The sequence below is a fragment of the Oncorhynchus gorbuscha genome, linkage group LG06 (genome assembly GCF_021184085.1).
Source record: "Oncorhynchus gorbuscha isolate QuinsamMale2020 ecotype Even-year linkage group LG06, OgorEven_v1.0, whole genome shotgun sequence".
Lineage (NCBI taxonomy): Eukaryota > Metazoa > Chordata > Actinopteri > Salmoniformes > Salmonidae > Oncorhynchus > Oncorhynchus gorbuscha.
In genome coordinates this window covers 93,112,290-93,131,419 of record NC_060178.1, presented here as the reverse complement: position 1 = coordinate 93,131,419, position 19,130 = coordinate 93,112,290, and the positions used below count along the sequence as shown (strand labels likewise).

General features: G+C 39.8%; 2 protein-coding genes across 4 annotated transcripts in view; one reads left to right on the top strand and one right to left on the bottom strand.

Moving 5' to 3' along the window:
• LOC124037314 (forkhead box protein L3-like) lies at positions 1-3,405 on the top strand. The gene is made up of 4 exons (XM_046352026.1): positions 1-338; positions 942-1,043; positions 1,137-1,203; positions 1,780-3,405. The coding sequence occupies exons 1-4, from the start codon at positions 193-195 to the stop codon at positions 2,248-2,250; spliced, it is 786 nt and encodes a 261-aa protein (XP_046207982.1). The 5' UTR covers positions 1-192; the 3' UTR covers positions 2,251-3,405.
• Positions 3,406-11,027: 7,622 nt separating this feature from the next.
• LOC124038553 (TOM1-like protein 2) overlaps positions 11,028-19,130 on the bottom strand; it is a 16,342-nt gene continuing 8,239 nt past the window's right edge. For 2 of the 3 annotated variants that reach the window (XM_046354570.1, XM_046354572.1), the window contains 3 exons: positions 14,496-14,555; positions 13,913-13,949; positions 11,028-13,836 (listed from right to left, as the gene is read on the bottom strand). In XM_046354570.1, the coding sequence (XP_046210526.1) occupies positions 13,694-13,836; positions 13,913-13,949; positions 14,496-14,555 (240 nt within the window). In that variant the 3' untranslated portion in view covers positions 11,028-13,693. The remainder of the gene's footprint in view (positions 13,837-13,912; positions 13,950-14,495; positions 14,556-19,130) is intronic. The other variant, XM_046354571.1, reaches the window with a different exon arrangement.

Genomic DNA, 19,130 nt, shown 5'->3' with positions numbered 1-19,130 from the left:
CAGGAGGAGAGTGGGGGTTCCTTGGGACCCAGTCATCAACGAGGGAGAAGGTAGACTTCATTCTCAGTAGCTACCACTATGAGTAGAGTATGCTAGAGTAGAAGACCGTTGACATTCACTGTAAAGGAAACAAGTGTCTGCTTTTGTTGGTATTTCGAGGGTGGTAAAAACTCGCTTTTATTTGTTAATTAGATGAAGCAGTCCGATAATAGCCAGTGTGGAAGTGTAGACATGTTTGATAACTCACAGTATCCATATAACTGCTTCAACTATGACGGAGATGGATACCCTTCCTGCAGCACTGATGAAGACAAGAAGATGTGTCGACCTGCTTACAGGTAGAATTCTTATGATTAATATAGGCTTATGAATTTATAATATAATTATCAAGTATTGTTATTAGCATTATTCATGATCTAAGCTATTATAAATTATGTATTAAAATATTACTTTATGTTTAGTTAGTTTTAATGTGTAAAAAAGTACTAAAGAAATTACAATTATTTTGGTATTTTATAGACCATAATATAAATCCCAAAGGAATGTAATGCAACACATTAAAAACATTTTACTGGATTAGTTTAAATTCTGTTAAAGAGATGAACCTATAAGAAACAAAACAAAGTCAATTATAAGTAGGCTATAGACCAACCAGATTCTCAGTTTCCTTATTTTCTTCATTTCAAATAATCAAATATTGTTGTATTATTTTAAACAGATTGTGGTATTTCAACCAATATCCAAATTAAATCAGTATCATAATTAAGAATATTAAACCGGTTTCCTTGAATATAATTTGAATCCGTTTTATCAATATATTCTTGGCCAGGGTTGGGTAGTAATCAGTTACTCTCCAACCATGTTCTTGTGAATTTCAATGTGAAAACCAACAAATAAATCATTTTACTTTTTGTAACTTTCTGTCTGCCCTTTCTCCTCAGTTACATAGCGTTGATAGCCATGGCCATCCAACAGAGTCCAGAGCACCGGGTCACCCTGTCAGGGATCTATGAGTTCATCATGAAGCGCTTTCCCTACTACCGGTCAGGAGCTTCACATGTCTATTCAACAGACATTTTCTGGATACCTTCCACAAATTCAGTTTGACAGAGTAGTGTTTCCTTTATCCACTACAGGTCCAACCAGAGGGCATGGCAAAACTCCATACGACACAACCTCTCTCTCAACAGCTGCTTTGTTAAGGTAAGGGACATTTTATCACATGTTGTGTGATGATATTTGATCATTTGATTAAGAATCATTATCAGAGTACAAATGTTATCACAATCTTCGATACAAGTTTCACTTGATATCAGTTAGAATAATATATAAGACTATAATATTTTCTGTAGCTCAGTTGGTAGAGCATGGCGCTTGTAACGCCAGGGTAGTGGGTTCGATCCCCGGGACCACCCATATGTAGAATGTATGCACACATGACTGTAAGTCGCTTTGGATAAAAACGTCTGCTAAAATGGCATATATTATTATTATTATTATTATCCTCATTGATTAAATATTGTATGAAACTTAGAAAATGTATTACAATAATAAGGTAACTGTAAAGACAGGCATACACGTTTACATACACACATACCAATCGACTGTATGAATTGTAAGCAAAAACTTTTTTGCACACAATATCAGCAAAAATGGTAACAGACATAACACTGTTTCATTACAGTACTGTGAGTAGAATTCACATTTGAGCGTGATCTCAACAATTACGGGTTTATTTCTTTTTTCTTCTTGGTGTGTTTTTTTAAATTTTCCCTCCAGGTTCCCCGCACAGAGGGAAATGAGAAGGGGAAAGGCAACTACTGGACCTTCGCCACCGGTTGTGAGTCCATGCTCGACCTCTTTGAGAACGGCAACTTTCGCCGTCGCCGGCGCCGACGCAACATGAAGATTTGTTTCAGAGAGCCTGGGGAGCCTTTCCTCCCAGTAAACAACAACAACAATAACAACATCAACAACCGACAAAGTGGCTCTACCAGGCGGACCGATCCTAACCCCAACCCGGACTCCTTCTGCTCCATCAGCCCTGCCTACAGACCAGGTCACCACAACCCCCTCAACCCAAACTGCCAGGGGAAACCAGAACCGGAAATTAAATTCAGTATTGACTACATCCTCTCCACCCCAGACCCCCCTCTGCCGGGCTTCAGACCCCCACATAGTGGTACAACAGAGCCCCACATACACGTTCTGGAGCCCCAACACCTCAACCTGCACTTCTGGACCCTGTGAGTGTCACAGTCTTGACTACAAAGAGAGCGAGACTACATCTGAAAGACTGGATGGTTTCTCCTCCATATCTGAATTATTAAATGAAGAGATCGAAAGACTGCCCTTTTGTACAAGGGGATATTTTATTTACTTGTCCTGTGATTAAATAACATAGAGAGGTCAAGTATTGTGCTGTGGATCCTAGCTGATTATAGTAAATATACATTAGTCTACACTCAAAAGAAACTTGTACACTGTTCATAGTCTTGTCCCAAGGCATACATGTTTACATTACGCTTTATTCATAAAGTAGGACGTTCTGTTACGAAGGTCTGTGAAAATAATGATTCACCTATTTAATATCTATAATCTATATAATATATTTTTAAGGACAGGATAATACAGAGTATGCTGACTGTATGAGAAATCTGATCAAACTGAAGGGAGTGTGATATCATCATAAACTATTAAGATTAAAAGGTAATAATCTCTACAATGTTTTGGGTTAGTGAAAGTGTCAAAGCAATGAACAGGGTAAAGGGCACATGTCACAGCTGGTACTCAGCCGCTTCAACCCTTGTTGTGATTGAAGGCAATTATCATGAGGTTGAATTCATCCAGGCTGAGCCCTCGCCAAACCTAATCTTTCCCAATGACCTTTGAAATGAAATTCTCCTGAGATTGATATAGTCCATATTTAATCCAGGCACTCCATTAAAAAACATTATATTCATATATTGTATGCAGGAGTTTAAACATGGGGTCTACTCTGCTAACATTTATTTCCCTGTTATAAGGAGGGATATCAATCATTGCCGGGGTTCTCTTGCTTGTTTGAAGGGACAATTTTCAATATAACCTTTATATTATTCCGTGACTACATCATTGAGGACAGGAGGGGGTTCAACAGAACACAACAACACTTAACATGAGTGGCATTTAATATAGCATTACACTTGCAAGGTGAGAACGAGATGTGACCCTAGTCAAATACACGAGGCCTGCCATAACACTGCCGCAACCCCCTCCCGACCACCCTGACGCAATTATAATTAAACACACCGGAATATGCCTCCTTGCAAATCCTGTGATCGATCAGTGATATTAACATTCATACCTGCTTGGCCCTCCAGCCAACGTCTAGCACCACCACTGTTATGGATCAGTAGGTTTCCATTAACGAAGCTGTTGATATAAGGTGGCGCTGTGGATGTAGGCCTATTTGGGTAAATTAACTTAGCATAAAGTGCTGCAAGGCTGGTCTGGGTCTGTGTTGAGAGACCAAAGAGAAGGAGCACAGGCAGGGGAAAAGTCGGTACACACATTATGTTGTCAATGAATCCTCCTATTATTGCTGTAGCTGCGGACTCAAGGTTTCTAGAACGGCGTCTATTACATTTATTAAACGTCTTCATTTCATGTTTGATTTATTTTTCTTGGGAAATGTTTTTTTTATTAATCCAAACATTTGGCAAAATATTTTTAAAGCATTTTGACGCTGTCAACATTTTTTACCTTTATTTATGTCATATTGAGCAAAAGAAAACTGACTCTGCAGCTGGCCTATCTAGCAGAAATCACCCAGTTCTGCCTGCCTCCAGGACAAGACTCATCCCAATAAACGTCAACCTGCTGTGGGCTATGTTGCAGGTAGGTAATGTTGAAATGTGCAGCTCAGGGTAGATTGAGTGGAATAGGGAGAAGGAAATTGGGAAAGGAACGATCTGCAATGTTAATAACATCTAAATCATAAACACAAGTAAGTCATTTAATCTACAGCGTTTATTATATAATTGGATTTTCATTCTTGGGAGTAATTTTCAACATGACTATGATCGTGAATCTCATTATAAATATGTGTGTTGTTGTTTATAAACAATACAATACAGTGTATGTTTGTATATGGGGGAGGCTGTGTAATTTCTCCTTACTTGACTAACAACCATGATTTCTTTGAGCTGTGGTAGGAGGGGATTGGAGGGGGTAGGGGTGCAGTTTGTTGTATGGGACTTGCTTATGTACCAGTCCTACAATGGAATGCAGATTGCTGGGTAATGATATCAGGCTTGCATCTAGCTAATGAAGATGGGTTGGAATAGCCTGAGAAGCCAGAAAGGACTCACATACATTTGAATCCATTCGAAGCCCCATTTACAGAACAAGTTAAAGGGCCAGGGGTAGATTCTGTGGGGTGGAATATGCCAGTTTTAAAATGGCTTTTAAATGTGTTTTGAATGAGAACATCAACACTGGATGTCAAATCAATGTCAGTTTAGATGTGTTTACAGTTAGATTATATTTACTGTAGCTCCTTCAGGCCCCGTATGCCTCCTGCCTCATTTCCAATTCAGCCTGCCTCATTTCTCCTCCACCTCCAGTAACATGTATATTTGTTCCAGTCAGGAAGCCTGGCAGAGCTTACTATGAGTCCCAAATGACCCCTTATTCCCTTAGTGTATGTCCCTAATGACACCCTATTCCCTATATAGTGCAGTATTTATGAGCAGGACCCGTAGGGCTCTTCTCAAAAGTAGTGCACTATGTAGGGAATATGGTGCCATTTGGGAAGCAGCTTACTAAAACCATAGACAGAACACAATGTCTAATCCAATGTTTGATGGACCAATCTGAGACAGCCACTTGTTGTTGCTGAGTCAACGTCTTGTAAATCATCTTCAAGAATATTATGTGTGACAACATCTATAAGGGTACAGCAGACTGCTTTAAAAAGCTAGGGTTAGGGTTACATTATATTCACATTATATTATATTGTCCCATGTTTCAGTACTCACATTTCACAGTCATGTCCTTTGGGTGAAAATACAATAATTAATATGCATTTATCATGAAATGATAGATGAGAAGACGGCAGACAATGAGATTAAAACGTTTCAGAATCAGACTTCGACTTTATTTAATTATTCCTTGCAATTTTAAAGACGGAATTACACAGCATGCACAATGTGTGTGTTATCATGACACAGCTCTGTGTTGCATGGAAGGCGCATTGCACACCATGTACACACACATGCAATGCAACTACAATGCACCACAGCCCTGGTCAATACACACAAACGCACGCATGCCAGTCAGTCTCTCTCTCTCACACACACGCACACAGACACACAGAGACACACACGTCAGTCAATTTTGCTGCTTTGCTATGAGTGTACGGGCTGATTGACGGTCGTTAGTCCCAGTCCCTTCCAGCGCTGCTTGCACATGGCCATTTGCCTTCTCACACCCAGTTTGACCAGTAGGAGCTGCTCACAGCTTAGAATGTGAACTGTGATTGTCATGTTTCCAATGAAACTGGAGAGAGGAAGAGAAGAACATCATTAATCCTGTCTGTTTTACACCGCTACTGCCTTCAGTGGGTTCTACCACAGATAAAATGTAGCTCAGTTGGTAGAGCATGGCGCTTGTAACGCCAGGGTAGTGGGTTCGATCCCCGGGACCACCCATACGTAGAATGTATGCACACATGACTGTAAGTCGCTTTGGATAAAAGCGTCTGCTAAATGGCATATATTATATTACAATACTACTATGTACTGCAAAGATCCATGGTCCCATGTAAACAACCACTAGAAAAGGGGAGGGCAAGAGACCATTGACATTAATAGAGGCTGGGCGACTGTAAGACCACTTGTTAATTCATGTTGTCGTGTAAGTCGGCCTATGCCAGGGTTCCCCAACTGGCGGCTTGCGGGCCAAATTTGGCCTGTGGGTGGTTTTATTTGGCCCCCCAAGTTTTCTGAACAAAAACTAAAAACATTTTTGTCTTCAATTTAACATTATATATATATATACAGTGCCATGCGAAAGTATTCGGCCCCCTTGAACTTTGCAACCATTTGCCAGATTTCAGGCTTCAAACATAAAGATATAAAACTGTATTTTTTTTGTGAAGAATCAACAAGTGGGACACAATCATGAAGTGGAACGACATTTATTGTATATTTCAAACTTTTTTAACAAATCAAAAACTGAAAAATTGGGCGTGCAAAATTATTCAGCCCCCTTAAGTTAATACTTTGTAGCGCCACCTTTTGCTGTGATTACAGCTGTAAGTCGCTTGGGGTATGTCTCTATCAGTTTTGCACATCGAGAGACTGACATTTTTTCGCATTCCTCCTTGCAAAACAGCTCGAGCTCAGTGAGGTTGGATGGAGAGCATTTGTGAACAGCGGTTTTCAGTTCTTTCCACAGATTCTCGATTGGATTCAGGTCTGGACTTTGACTTGGCCATTCTAACACCCGGATATGTTTATTTTTGAACCATTCCATTGTAGATTTTGCTTTATGTTTTGGATCATTGTCTTGTTGGAAGACAAATCTCCGTCCCAGTCTCAGGTCTTTTGCAGACTCCATCAGGTTTTCTTCCAGAATGGTCCTGTATTTGGCTCCATCCATCTTCCCATCAATTTTAACCATCTTCCCTGTCCCTGCTGAAGAAAAGCAGGCCCAAACAATTATGCTGCCACCACCATGTTTGACAGTGGGGATGGTGTGTTCAGGGTGATGCGCTGTGTTGCTTTTACGCCAAACATAACATTTTGCATTGTTGCCAAAAAGTTCAATTTTGGTTTCATCTGACCAGAGCACCTTCTTCCACATGTTTGGTGTGTCTCCCAGGTGGCTTGTGGCAAACTTTAAACAACATGTTTTATGGATATCTTTAAGAAATGGCTTTGCAGTGGTCTGATACTCCTTCCATTTCAATATTATCGCTTGCACAGTGCTCCTTGGGATGTTTAAAGCTTGGGAAATCTTTTTGTATCCAAATCCGGCTTTAAACTTCTTCACAAAAGTATCTCGGACATGCCTGGTGTGTTCCTTGTTCTTCATTATGCTCTCTGCGCTTTTAACGGACCTCTGGGACTATCACAGTGCAGGTGCATTTATACGGAGACTTGATTACACACAGGTGGATTGTATTTATCATCATTAGTCATTTAGGTCAACATTGGATCATTCAGAGATCCTCACTGAACTTCTGGAGAGAGTTTGCTGCACTGAAAGTAAAGGGGCTGAATAATTTTGCACGCCCAATTTTTCAGTTTTGATTTGTTAAAAAAGTTTGAAATATCCAATAAATGTCGTTCCACTTCATGATTGTGTCCCACTTGTTGTTGATTCTTCACAAAACAATACAGTTTTATATATTTATGTTTGAAGCCTGAAATGTGGCAAAAGGTCGCAAAGTTCAAGGGGGCCGAATACTTTCGCAAGGCGCTGTATATCATCTTATAATAATATTTTTTGCGGGAATCTCCTCGCGAATGATTTTGCCGAAGATTGTATCAATATGTTCATTGTTGGACATAAAACACTGAAAAAACACCAGGAAATCAGCTCCAAGTGATTTTAATTTAACCTCCTAGAGTCGATTGACGCTTCAATCTAAGTTACATCACAAAGAAATCCAAATAAAATGTGTCAGTTTAAGCTAGAGTTTAGTTGGTTTTTTGCATTGGATGCATCTCAATCCACTGCATCTGCCAGTGTCACACTTGGCAAAACTAGAGTGGTCTTTGTGAGACCATGAGACATCCTGAAATCGGTCTTCTCACGTAAACATCTGTAGCGTACGAATGGTTTAACATACAAACTAAACTACCACCAGGAAATGGAAATGGGAGACTCTCACAAAAACGATGGTGTTCTCCATTTGCTCTACGACCCCCACAAGTGTCACAGGATATCCATATCCGACCCCCACAAGTGTCAGGGTACCGTTTTTTTAACTAATGGGAGGATGAAGGTGATTTTGTGCATACCCCAAAAAAGGGGTTAAATATGTGTAAAAAAATATATATATATATATATATATATATGTATTTCCTGAGTTTTCTTATATCTCCTAGATTTAGGACAGACACTTCAAAACCTTGTTTCTTATGGTTTCTGTTTTGACTGTCTTTTTTGCCATTTATGAATGTGTTATTCAATGTGTTTCTCTAGGCTTTATAGTAGTAAAGCCCAAAATCTACATTTTATCAATTACATTTTGTATTTATTTTTGATACCTAAAGGGGTCCTACAATTCTAAATGTAACAGCTAAATGATCCATAGTATGACCAGTTTAAAACAATTCCTTGTCAGTTTAGTACCCCATCCTCCAACAATGTCTTAAACTCTAAAGAAAAGACATTTGTTACCAGGTATTCCCATGCATAATTGAAACACGTGATCGTATACAAATTTAAGCAAGGTTCAAAGTTATGTTTTAGACAAATATCTGTTTGGGTTTTCTGTGTTCAATTTGTAGTCTACAAAGTATTTGTAATTATATCCCGGCCCCCAACCATCTGTTCCAGAAAAAAATCATCCCGAGGCTGAATCTAGTTGATTATCCTTGGCCTATGCTCAGACTGCTCCCTCTACACACATACTTTAATCAAGAGCTGTATGATTTTAATAATGTAATTGATTATTAGGACATCTCTATCTATTTCAATCAATGATAACGCAGAGGCATCTTTCCTCTCTCTCAGATCGATGTCCTGTTACCACTGGACATCACATTACTGGACAATACGGAAGTCTTCAATGCAGTACTCGATCGCATGTGGCATGATCACATGTTTTTCTTCGAGGTTTTCATAGACTCTGGTTTTGAATCTTCTAGTTATTACAATGAAAGTGTTTTGGCGGGGTCCCTTAAATCATTCACATTTTCCAAAAATGTCAGATTATAGTAAAGTATAGCGTTGAAATGATGAGAATGGATTATTATACAAGATTGAGATAATTCAGTAAATAATCAATCAAATATGAAATATGAACACACGGCAAAATACATGTACATTGCCATAAAATTTCGCAACAAGAAGAACAAACATCCATCTAATGCAACAATATATTATTACTAAGATTTACCTTCGAAAGTGAAATCCACACGTTATGGAATAGAACAGAATAGAATAGTGTCTACACATTGTCAGCAAGCTTGTGCAAAGCAAAAGTTGTGCAATAGGACACGCCCATATTTTTGACCGGGAAAATGCAGCAGGCAGTATGGAGCAGAATGTGAGGAGCCAGTTATGCTCCAGATGAGGTGATCCTAAACAACCAATGGGAGAGCCCCTAGACTACTGGCGGTTAGGTCCTGCCCCCCTAAGGAAGAATACGGATGATAGAGAGCCATGGGAGGAGGATTGGAGGGAATGCAGTGTTTCCACAGCAAGGTGAATGGTTACTGTAGGTCAAATTAGACTAGAGTACTGTATGTGAGGCAGACGCCATGAAAAGGTTTACTTCTGTTCCACAGTACACTAATGTACAGTACTGTACTTTGTTTTATTTCTTTGCAAGCATATGTAATCATGCACAGCCAAAACTGCACACAAATGTATCAGACAAATTGATACAGTCTAGACTCAACATAATATACAGCATTAAACTATATACTGTAAGAAAAAAAAAAGGGATAAAGTTGGAGCAGATTACACTGCTATAGCGTTTTATTGGTGTTCAACACATGCATGAGTCAAACAAGTGAGCTCCAAAAGTATTGGGACAGTGACACGTTTGTTGTTGTTTTGGCTCTGTACTCCACTTAGGATTTGAAATGATACAATGACTACAAGGTTAAAGTGCAGACTGACAACTTTTTAATTGAAGGATATTTCCATCCATATCGGGTGAACTGTTTAACAACTAAACACTTTTTGTACATAGTTCTCCCATTTTAGGTGACCAAAAGTATTAGGACAAATTCACTTGTGTATTAAAGTACTAAAAAGTTAAGTATTTAGTCCAAAATCCATAGCATGCAATGACTACATCAAGCTTTTGACTCCACACATTTTTTTTGGGATGCATTTGCTGTTTGTTTTGGTTGTGTTTCAGTTGATTTTGTGCCCAATAGAAATGAATGGTAATTAATGTTGTGTCATTTTGGAGTCACTTTTATTGTAAATAAGAATATAATATGTTTCTAAACACATCTACATTAATGTGGATGCTACCATGATTATGGATATTCCTGAATGAACTGTGAATAAAGATGAGTGAGAAAGAGGCACAAATATCATACCCCCAAGACTTGCTAACCTCTCACCATTATAACAACAGGGGAGGTTCGCATTTTTTGGGAGGTATGATATCCACATCTGGCTTCTTCACTTGCGAGATCATCTGAGACCAGACACCTGGGCAGCTGATGAAACTAAGGAGTTTTTCTGTAATAAAGTCCTTTTGTGGGGTAAAAAAAATTCTAAATTCTGATTGGCTGGTCCTGGCTCCCCAGTGGCTGCACCCCTGCCCGCACCCCTGCCCAGTCATGTGAAAGCCATAGATTAGAGCCTAATGAATGCATTTCAATTGTCAGACTTCCTTACATGAACTAAAACTCAGTAAAATCGTTGAAATTGTTGCATTTATATTTTTGCTCAGTATACTTCAATTGGGGCAGGCAGGTACAGTAGCTTAGTGGTTAGAGCGTTGGACTAGTAACCGAAAGGTTGCAAGATCGAATCCCCCGAGCTGACGAGGTAAAAAGCTGTCATTCTGCCCCTGAAGGCAGTTAAACCCATGCTTCCTAGGTCATTATTCAAAATAAGAATGTGTTCTTAACTGACTCGCCTAGTTAAAAAAAAAAAAATACACAAGTGAATTTGGGACGACTATGTACAAAAAGTGCTTCTAATTTCTAAACAGTTTACCCAATATGGATGAAAAAAACCTTCAAATTAAAGTGTAGAGTACAGAGCCAAAACAACAAAAAGTGTCACTGTCCCAATACTTTTGAAGCTCACTGTAACACAGTACGCAGCAGGCAAACAAAAACTCCCTTACAAAATACCCTTTATTCTTTACCATATACACATTATTTGTTCTAAGAGCAGGTTTCAAAGTGACCACCTGGCAAGCTAAGTCATAACTGCCTTGATTATACGATATAAAGTATAGAATCAAAGTTCCACTGAGCAAGCTAGATCAATATCAAGCTATATTAAACTATGTATACTGGATGGCACACATAGCAATACTTCTTCCCCCTCCAACACATCAGAAGGACAGGCGTAGAGCAGGGCAATCCTTCTACATGCACACACCATATTTCCATTCATAGAAGAGACGGAAAACCTTTTCAGAATGTGTAATGTCAACACTTCTTTTAGTGTCTTTCAGAAGCGAGGTCATTTCTGATGCCTATGATGTTGGTTCATCATGTGCTAGGCTGTCCCATGGTGTGTGTGTATATATATATATATATATATATATATATATATAAGACAGTGGGGAAGATACAGTTACATGACTGTACTGCTTGTTCAACAAACCATGGAAAAACAAACAAATTCAATAGGGTTATTTTCTTAGTTACAAACCAACGAGTGGACACTTGCCATAAAGTGACCATTAAAGTTGTTGCAAATTAATCCGAATACATTTATACAATCTCTAACATTGAATAGGCATAAATCAGTGTAGGAAAAACTCTTGAAGTCCATAAATGATTAAAACATGTTTAACACATGAAAAACCTTGATCGGTCTCATAAAGCAGTTCATGACTTCATTCTGCTTTGTAAAATAAAACTATTTCAAATACTGATAGAGCAGAAGAAAATACTAAATCAATTGTTCCTACACTTGTCAATGTTTCAAAATTCTCCGTTGATTACAGATATGTTAAACGTACCAACTCAACTCAACTAGATCTTTTAATAATAACAAAACGGAAGAACAAGGACTGTCAAGTGTTTGTGATTGTATGAAACAGCACGTGTACTATCAAGAAAGAGAATAAAGGTGATTTCAGTACTCCATGTTCTTGCACATACCAGTAAAGCAGTGTCGTTTCTGAAAACAATGTCACCTTCGCTAAATGGTGAGAGCCAGGCCATCCCTCTTTTCAGCACAGTCACTGTTTCTGATCAGCTGTTGAGACCATTGAGCTAACTGGCTAGCATCTGAGTGATGTGCCAGCACAGCCAACGAGAGACAAGAACATGGTAGAGTTCAGGTGAAAATATAACATTGGACTCCCCAATCGGAGACAAAATGTCCCCTTCATAGTGTTCATAACATCTCGAATAGGTTTATTTTTTACATCAACTAGACAAAACTTCAGTCCATTAATTCAGTTATTATTCAACACCAGACATACAACATTCAGTCTGCCTCCATATCTGTAGTGAAAACCACATTACAGACTTTAGGTTTTAAAGACTGACTAATACATTATCACTTCTGACTGACTCTTACAGCATTATCATCTACTCTATTCACTATGAATGTGATGCAATCATGCTTGGGCTCCACAACAATATCTGGTCTTTGGCTTCCCAACAGCATTGTACCTGTCCCAATATATGGATGAACAGAAAATCATTGTCAGGTAGATACTACTTATTTGTTCGTTAAAATAAAATGTTTTACACCTCAAGAAACAACCATAGCAGTGCATTTAATGATTTAATGATTGTTGTCTTACTCTAAAAAACATCAAATGACAATGAATAACCCCAAAATAAATCTCTCCAAACTAATATTCTAGAATTCTACACACTCAAAAACAAAGGAAGACATCCAGTCAGAGGCTATAATGGACAATATAATATACTTGGAATTAAACACATCGTAAAAACAATACAATGATCCAGAATATTCCCCAATCATACATATCATGATACATTTCAATACTACCTGCCCTCGTCTGACCTATAAAAAAAGGTTAACATTAACTGTCCCTGGACTTCATTCAGCTCCCTTTGGACGTCCCTCTAAGTCCGAGGAGGGATTGAAGGGTGGATGGATCTGTTAATACATGCAGTAGAGTAGGGGACGACTGGCTAGGGATGGCTTCTTGCTGTCAGAACAGAGCAAAATATGTGTAGTGCTGTAGGCAGGGTACGTCTCATATTACCCTTCAGAGGAAGACCAGCCCCGGGACAGAGTGAGCTGCTGGTTTATAAAGATGTCTGTTGATACTCCACAGTCCTTCTTAAGTTGGAGAAAGTTCCAAACCAACTGTTAGACAGGGACTGTTGATTATGGGAATACATTGCAACCTTGTCCCTAATGAAGCTGGTTTCTTTCAACAACAAAAAAACAAAGTACAATGCGTGGGGGTTCCCTTCGCATTGTAGTAAATTGCCCGAGAACATGAATACGTGTTACTGGGTAGCAGACGTATAGCTGATGGTAGACAGTTCCAGAGTGGGAGGATGAGAAAGTGGATTTGTCACAGACAACAGTCTGGGGACTCCAGGCACTGGTCAGGTCAGAAGTCAAAAGGTTAAGAGAGGTCTACTAAGCGAGGGGTTTCAAACCTCTCCTCGGGGACCCCCAGGCGTTCCATGCGTTAGACTATTCCATGGCTAGCACACCTGATTCAACATCTTAACTAATCATCAAGCCCTTGACTAGGCGAATCAGTGGGCTAGTTCAGGGCTACAACATTGTGAAATGTCTGGGTTCCCCGAGGAGAGGTTTGAAAACCACTAAACTAAGTGAACAGGGCATCCTCTGGTCTTTCAGCCTTCTTCTTTGGTGCACCGGTAGTTGTACCGGGATCACCACTAGGGGGTGAGGGGAGGCTGGGCACCGTCTCTGCTGCCTTTGCCCGCTCCTCCAGAAACTTGTCAAACTCTAGAAGGAGGACGAGAGGGATCAGAGGAAGCATATTACACATGCTAGCTACTAGAGGTGAATAAATGTTTCCTACCTTCACTGGTCACCCCCTCTTCGCCCTCCTCTCCTTGCTGTCGGGGAAAGAAAAAGCATCATTGTGGAACTATCCTAAGGATAACCTGAATTCTGAATTTAAACTCCTGTAATATAATTTTACATTTTGACCTTTCATTTACCCAAAAGTGCTGATTGAAACACAACCAGACCCAGCATTGACAAGTTTCTGTGCTTAAAACCACCGACAGGATTACACCCACACAACGGCGGATCCCCCATTTCACCAAACCGCAATGCCATTTAGGTTAAAGAACTTCAACACACACACAGTATTACTACATATTCGTACACCAAATTAAAATGTTAAGACAAAACCACCATGCACCAAAGAGGACAGAAATCGTCCTTTGTTCCCTGCCAGGACACACCATTATTTAAGACTACACAGAAAGCTACAATGGATCAGAAACATGATTGGTCAAAGATGAGGAAATGTGTTGAAAGACAAAGAAAGTGGAATGTGTTAGTTAGATTTCTGAAGAACAAGAGGAGTCCAAAGATGGAAGGATGCAACAGGAAAAAGAGAAAAGAAAACAGGCGGAATAAAATCATAGTCTCACCACGTCAGTACATAGCCACTCCTCTATGTCATCCATGACAGAGGATTGGCCAATGGGAATCTACAGGGCAACGTCATGGACAAACAGCACCACAACAAAAATATCAACAGAAAAAAAAGAAAAACAAACCCAACTTAAATATAAAAATAACTGAAATAACACAAAAAGCAATACTTAAACCTAACATTGAATAAAAACGCAAACAAACCATTCGATAAATGGTATATAGACCTCTGCTACTGATTGATGACATGCAGTACCAAACACCATGAAACACTCCAACTAACACACAGCCATTTGAAAGCATTGCAACGCCATGCAGTGACAGTTAATATGAAGAGGCAGCATCTTCCAAGCTGTATGAAAAACTGTGGGATGGGATGGCCATGCATTAGACTTTAATGTTAGAGTTGTTGTTAGGGAGAGAGGTGGTCTGCTCAAAACAACAAGCAAACTACCGCAGGCCAGCTAAAAAGATCTATCCCATCAAAAACAAATCCTAAATAACAAATCTCTATATGAAATCCTTACTTCTCTGAGTGAGTGTAAGCTTGGGATCAATGGTTAGAGCAGAGGCCAACAGTAAACACACGCGCCAATGGTGGAAAATAATGTAATGCCCGTGACCCAATTTAGTCGACTGGTCGATTGTGTGGTCGATAGGCTGTTGGTCGACGGAGAGACCCGTCTGATTCTCGCCTGTCTCAGTGGCCTAATCCATTGTGGAGGCCGTGGGGATGGTACAGTCCATCACCAAGACATATGTGCTACTGAAATTGTATATAGTTATATTATGCAAGAACAAAAATGGTGCAAGGTTAATAATGATTTATTATTATTTTATAACAAATGTTTGCCGAATTGTGTGGTTAATTACTATTAACATATAATGCCAAACATCCCCTTTCATTTAACTGTGTATCTGACATTTTTTTTGCAGACAGCACACGAGAATCTGCATAACTGTTGCCTAAGACTTACCTACTGCTACATATGGTAGCTACTTGAAACTCTTATCAGGTCTAATTAAAGGCAAAATGTCAAAAAAGTCTGCAGTATGGCAACATTTCATTGTAGTAAAGGATGACACCAAAAAAGTGGAATGCGAACTCTGCCAACAGCGGTTTGCTTACCATAGTTCAACAACAAATATGACATACCACTTGAAAACAGTAAGTTAACGTCCTTTGTTTTTCTAGTTGCATGCTAAAACATTGACAGGTTTTATACGATTGAAAAATGAACATTACCAGATTTAATAGGCCTATTACAATGTAATAACACAGTATTAGCATACAGAATTTAAAATGTACTTTGTGTATTTATAGGCGCATCCCCAGTACAGCGCCTCCACTGCTAGCTCATGTTGAACCACCTTGGACCAAAAGCCCCACATCTCAGAAAAAATTAAACGAGAGATAACCGATGGTATCGTGGACTTCATTTCCCTGGACATGAGGCCGGTTAACCTGATAGAAGGCGTGGGATTTAAGAAGATGATGATAAATCTTGGAGCCTGGTTACACCGTTCCCAAGAGAGAGACTTTTATGCATGCTCTGACTGCCAAATATCGTAACACAAAAGAGAAAGTTTTGGAGTCGATCCAAAACAGCCAGGCAGTAAGTTTTACAACCGACATGTGGACCTCCCTGAGAATGGAGTCTTACATGACCATCTCTGCCCATTTCATTACCAAGGCCTGGAGACTGCAGTGTCTTGTGCTGGAGACAAAACGAATGGAGGAGAATCCCAACACAGCCAACATTGCAGAGAGACTAGGAGAAGTTGCAGACGCATTTGAAATTCCAGGATGTAAAAGGGTTGCTTTGGTACATGACAACGCTGCAAACATGGTTTTGTGTGCGGATATACTGAGGCAGGAAGCGGAATGGGCAGACATTAAAGGAGTCAGATGTACCGGGCACACCTTACAGCTGTGCATCAATGCCGCTCATCAAGACCCAATCTGTCGCACTGCGGCTGCAGCCAGACACCTCACGGCTCATTTGAAGAAGGAAACCAGAAAGGGACTGAAGCAGAAACAAAAGGTGGCTGAACACCTCCTGACCCCAGACATTTCCATGCTGTGGAACTCTTCTCGGACAATGCTAGAGTGTCTGCTAGAACATAGATGGCCCATATCCGACGTGCTCTCCAGCCAACTACACAGAGAAAAGGGAACCCAGCCTTGATCTCACCACAGCGCAATGGAACATGGCAGAAGACATTTGGAATGTGCTGAAGCCTATGGTCAACCCTGACGGAGCTGCTGTCTGAGGAGGACAACACATCTTTATCTGCAACCTTACCCATGCTGGCCCATCTCAAACGCCGCCACTTAGCCGTGGCGGAGGACGACAGTCCTACCACTAAGAGTCTCAAAACAAAGCTGGTGCAGGAAATTGACAGAAGATGGCAGCTCAATGACCAAATATTTGACGGTAGTCTTTACATCCAAGCAGCAGTCATAGACCCCCGCTTCAAGCTGCTTTCCTTCCTTGACGATGCAAAACGTGATGAAGCCTATGTCAACCTGTCCCAACTGGCCGACAGTTTGAGCGCGTCACAGCTAGAGGAGCCAGGGCCCCATGAGAGAGAACGAGACAACTCTACATCCACGGAGGAAGAAGAGGAACCTGCACAAAAGAAAAGGAAAACTGACAAGGAGCGAGAGATGGAGATGCTCATGTGTGGAGATGAGGAAGAGAACGAGGATCAACGGGATAGCAAAGAAGAAATTGAGGATTATCTCCAAGATAGAACGAAAGTCAACGGTGGACCGCTAGCTTGGTGGGGAAAAAATGAGGACAGGTATCCGAAGCTGGCCAGAGCAGTGAAATACCTCTTCTCCATCCCGGCGACCTCTACTCCATCAAGGCGGATCTTTTCCAAAGCAGGGCTTATAATCAATAAAACCAGGAACTGCCTTCTGTTCGAAAATGTTGACAAGCTGGTGTTCCTGTCTCATAACTTGAAAAGATTGGGGAAGTAGGTTAATAAGTGGCAGCCCAGGCATTTGTGAGGAAGTTAAGTAAGCCAGTCCGATACAGCTGACAAGAGAGACGACCTAGCTATTATGCAGGCGGATAACGTTTGGAATTGTGCAATAGTCTATGCTTAATAGTCTATGCTTTTTGTAAGAAGCCTAGGCCTAAATATGCCATTTTATGTTCAGCATTAGAGATCATAAGCTGCTGTTGAAGGTGACTTAAATAGCCTACTGTTGTGATGGGCCACAACTTGTTCTTCGTTTATTTTATTAGTTACTAAACATAATATATTTACTGTAATACTGTTCAATTACAGTGTCCTCGGAAAGTATTCACACCCCTTGACTTTTTCCACAGTGTGTTAGACTGAATTTAAAATGGATTAAATTGAGATTTGTCATCACTGGCATACACAAAATACCCCATAATGACAAATGGAATTATGTTATTCAAAATTTTTAACAAATGAATTGAAAACGAAAAGCTGAAATGCCTTGAATCAATAAGTAGTCAACACCTTTATGGCAAGCCTAAATAAGTTCAGGAAGAAAATAAATTGGCTTAACAAGTCGCATGGACTCCCTGTGTACAATAAGAATTTAACATAATTTTTTAATGACAAACTCATCTCTGTACCCCATACATACAGATAATTGTCAGGTCCCTCATTTGAGCAGTGAATATCAAACACAGATTCAACCACAGACCAGGGAGGTTTTCCAATGACTTGCAAAGAAGGTAGATGGGTTAAACAAATGTTTAAAGCAGACATTGAATATCCATTTGATCATGTTGAAGTTATTAATTCCACTTTGGATGATTTATCAATACCCCCTAGTCACTACAAAGACACAGGCGTCCTTCCTAACTCAGTTGCAGAGGGATTTCACCGGGAAGCCAATAGTGACTTTATAACAGTAAGAGTTTAATGGCTGTGATAGGAGAAAACTGAGGATGGATCAACAACATTGTAGCTACTCCACAATACTAAAATAATTGACAGAGTGTAAAGGAAGCCTGTACACAATAACATTAAAAAAAAAATCTAAAACATGCATCCTGTTTGCATTAAGGCACTAAAATAATACTGCAAAAAGTGTGGCAAAGCAATCCACTTTTGTCCAGAATACAAGTGTTATGTTTGGGGCAAATCCAATACATTACCGAGTACCACTCTCCATATCCTCAAGCATAGTGGTGGCTGCATCATGTTATAGGTATGCTTATAAATTGTTAAGGACTAGGGAATTTTTCAGGATAAAAAAATAAATCAAATGGATCTAAGCACAGGCAAAACCCTAGAGGAAACCTGGTTCAGTCTGCTTTCCACCAGATAGTGGGAGATTAATTCCCCTTTCAGTAGGACAATAACCTAAAACAAGGCCAAATTTATGTTCAATTTGCTTACCAAGAAGACGCTGAATGTTCCCGATTTAAAATGTTGACGTAAATCTGCTTGAAAATCTATAGCAAGACATGAAAATGGTTGTCTAGCAATGATCAACAACCAATTTGGCATAGCTTGAAGAATTTTGGATCAATCATGGTCCACAAAGCTGAGACTTAACCAGAATCACTGCCAATGGTGATTAACATGTTTCAACTCAGTGGTGTGAGTACTTATTTAAAATGAGATCTTTCTGC

Bases quoted from the DNA above. Each gene is read 5' to 3' on its own strand.
- LOC124037314 (XM_046352026.1), top strand. From the start codon at position 193: ATGAAGCAGTCCGATAATAGCCAGTGTGGAAGTGTAGACATGTTTGAT. The intron at 339-941 runs GTAGAATTCTTA...CTTTCTCCTCAG, and splicing joins ATGTGTCGACCTGCTTACAG to TTACATAGCGTTGATAGCCA. The intron at 1,044-1,136 runs GTCAGGAGCTTC...TATCCACTACAG, and splicing joins AAGCGCTTTCCCTACTACCG to GTCCAACCAGAGGGCATGGC.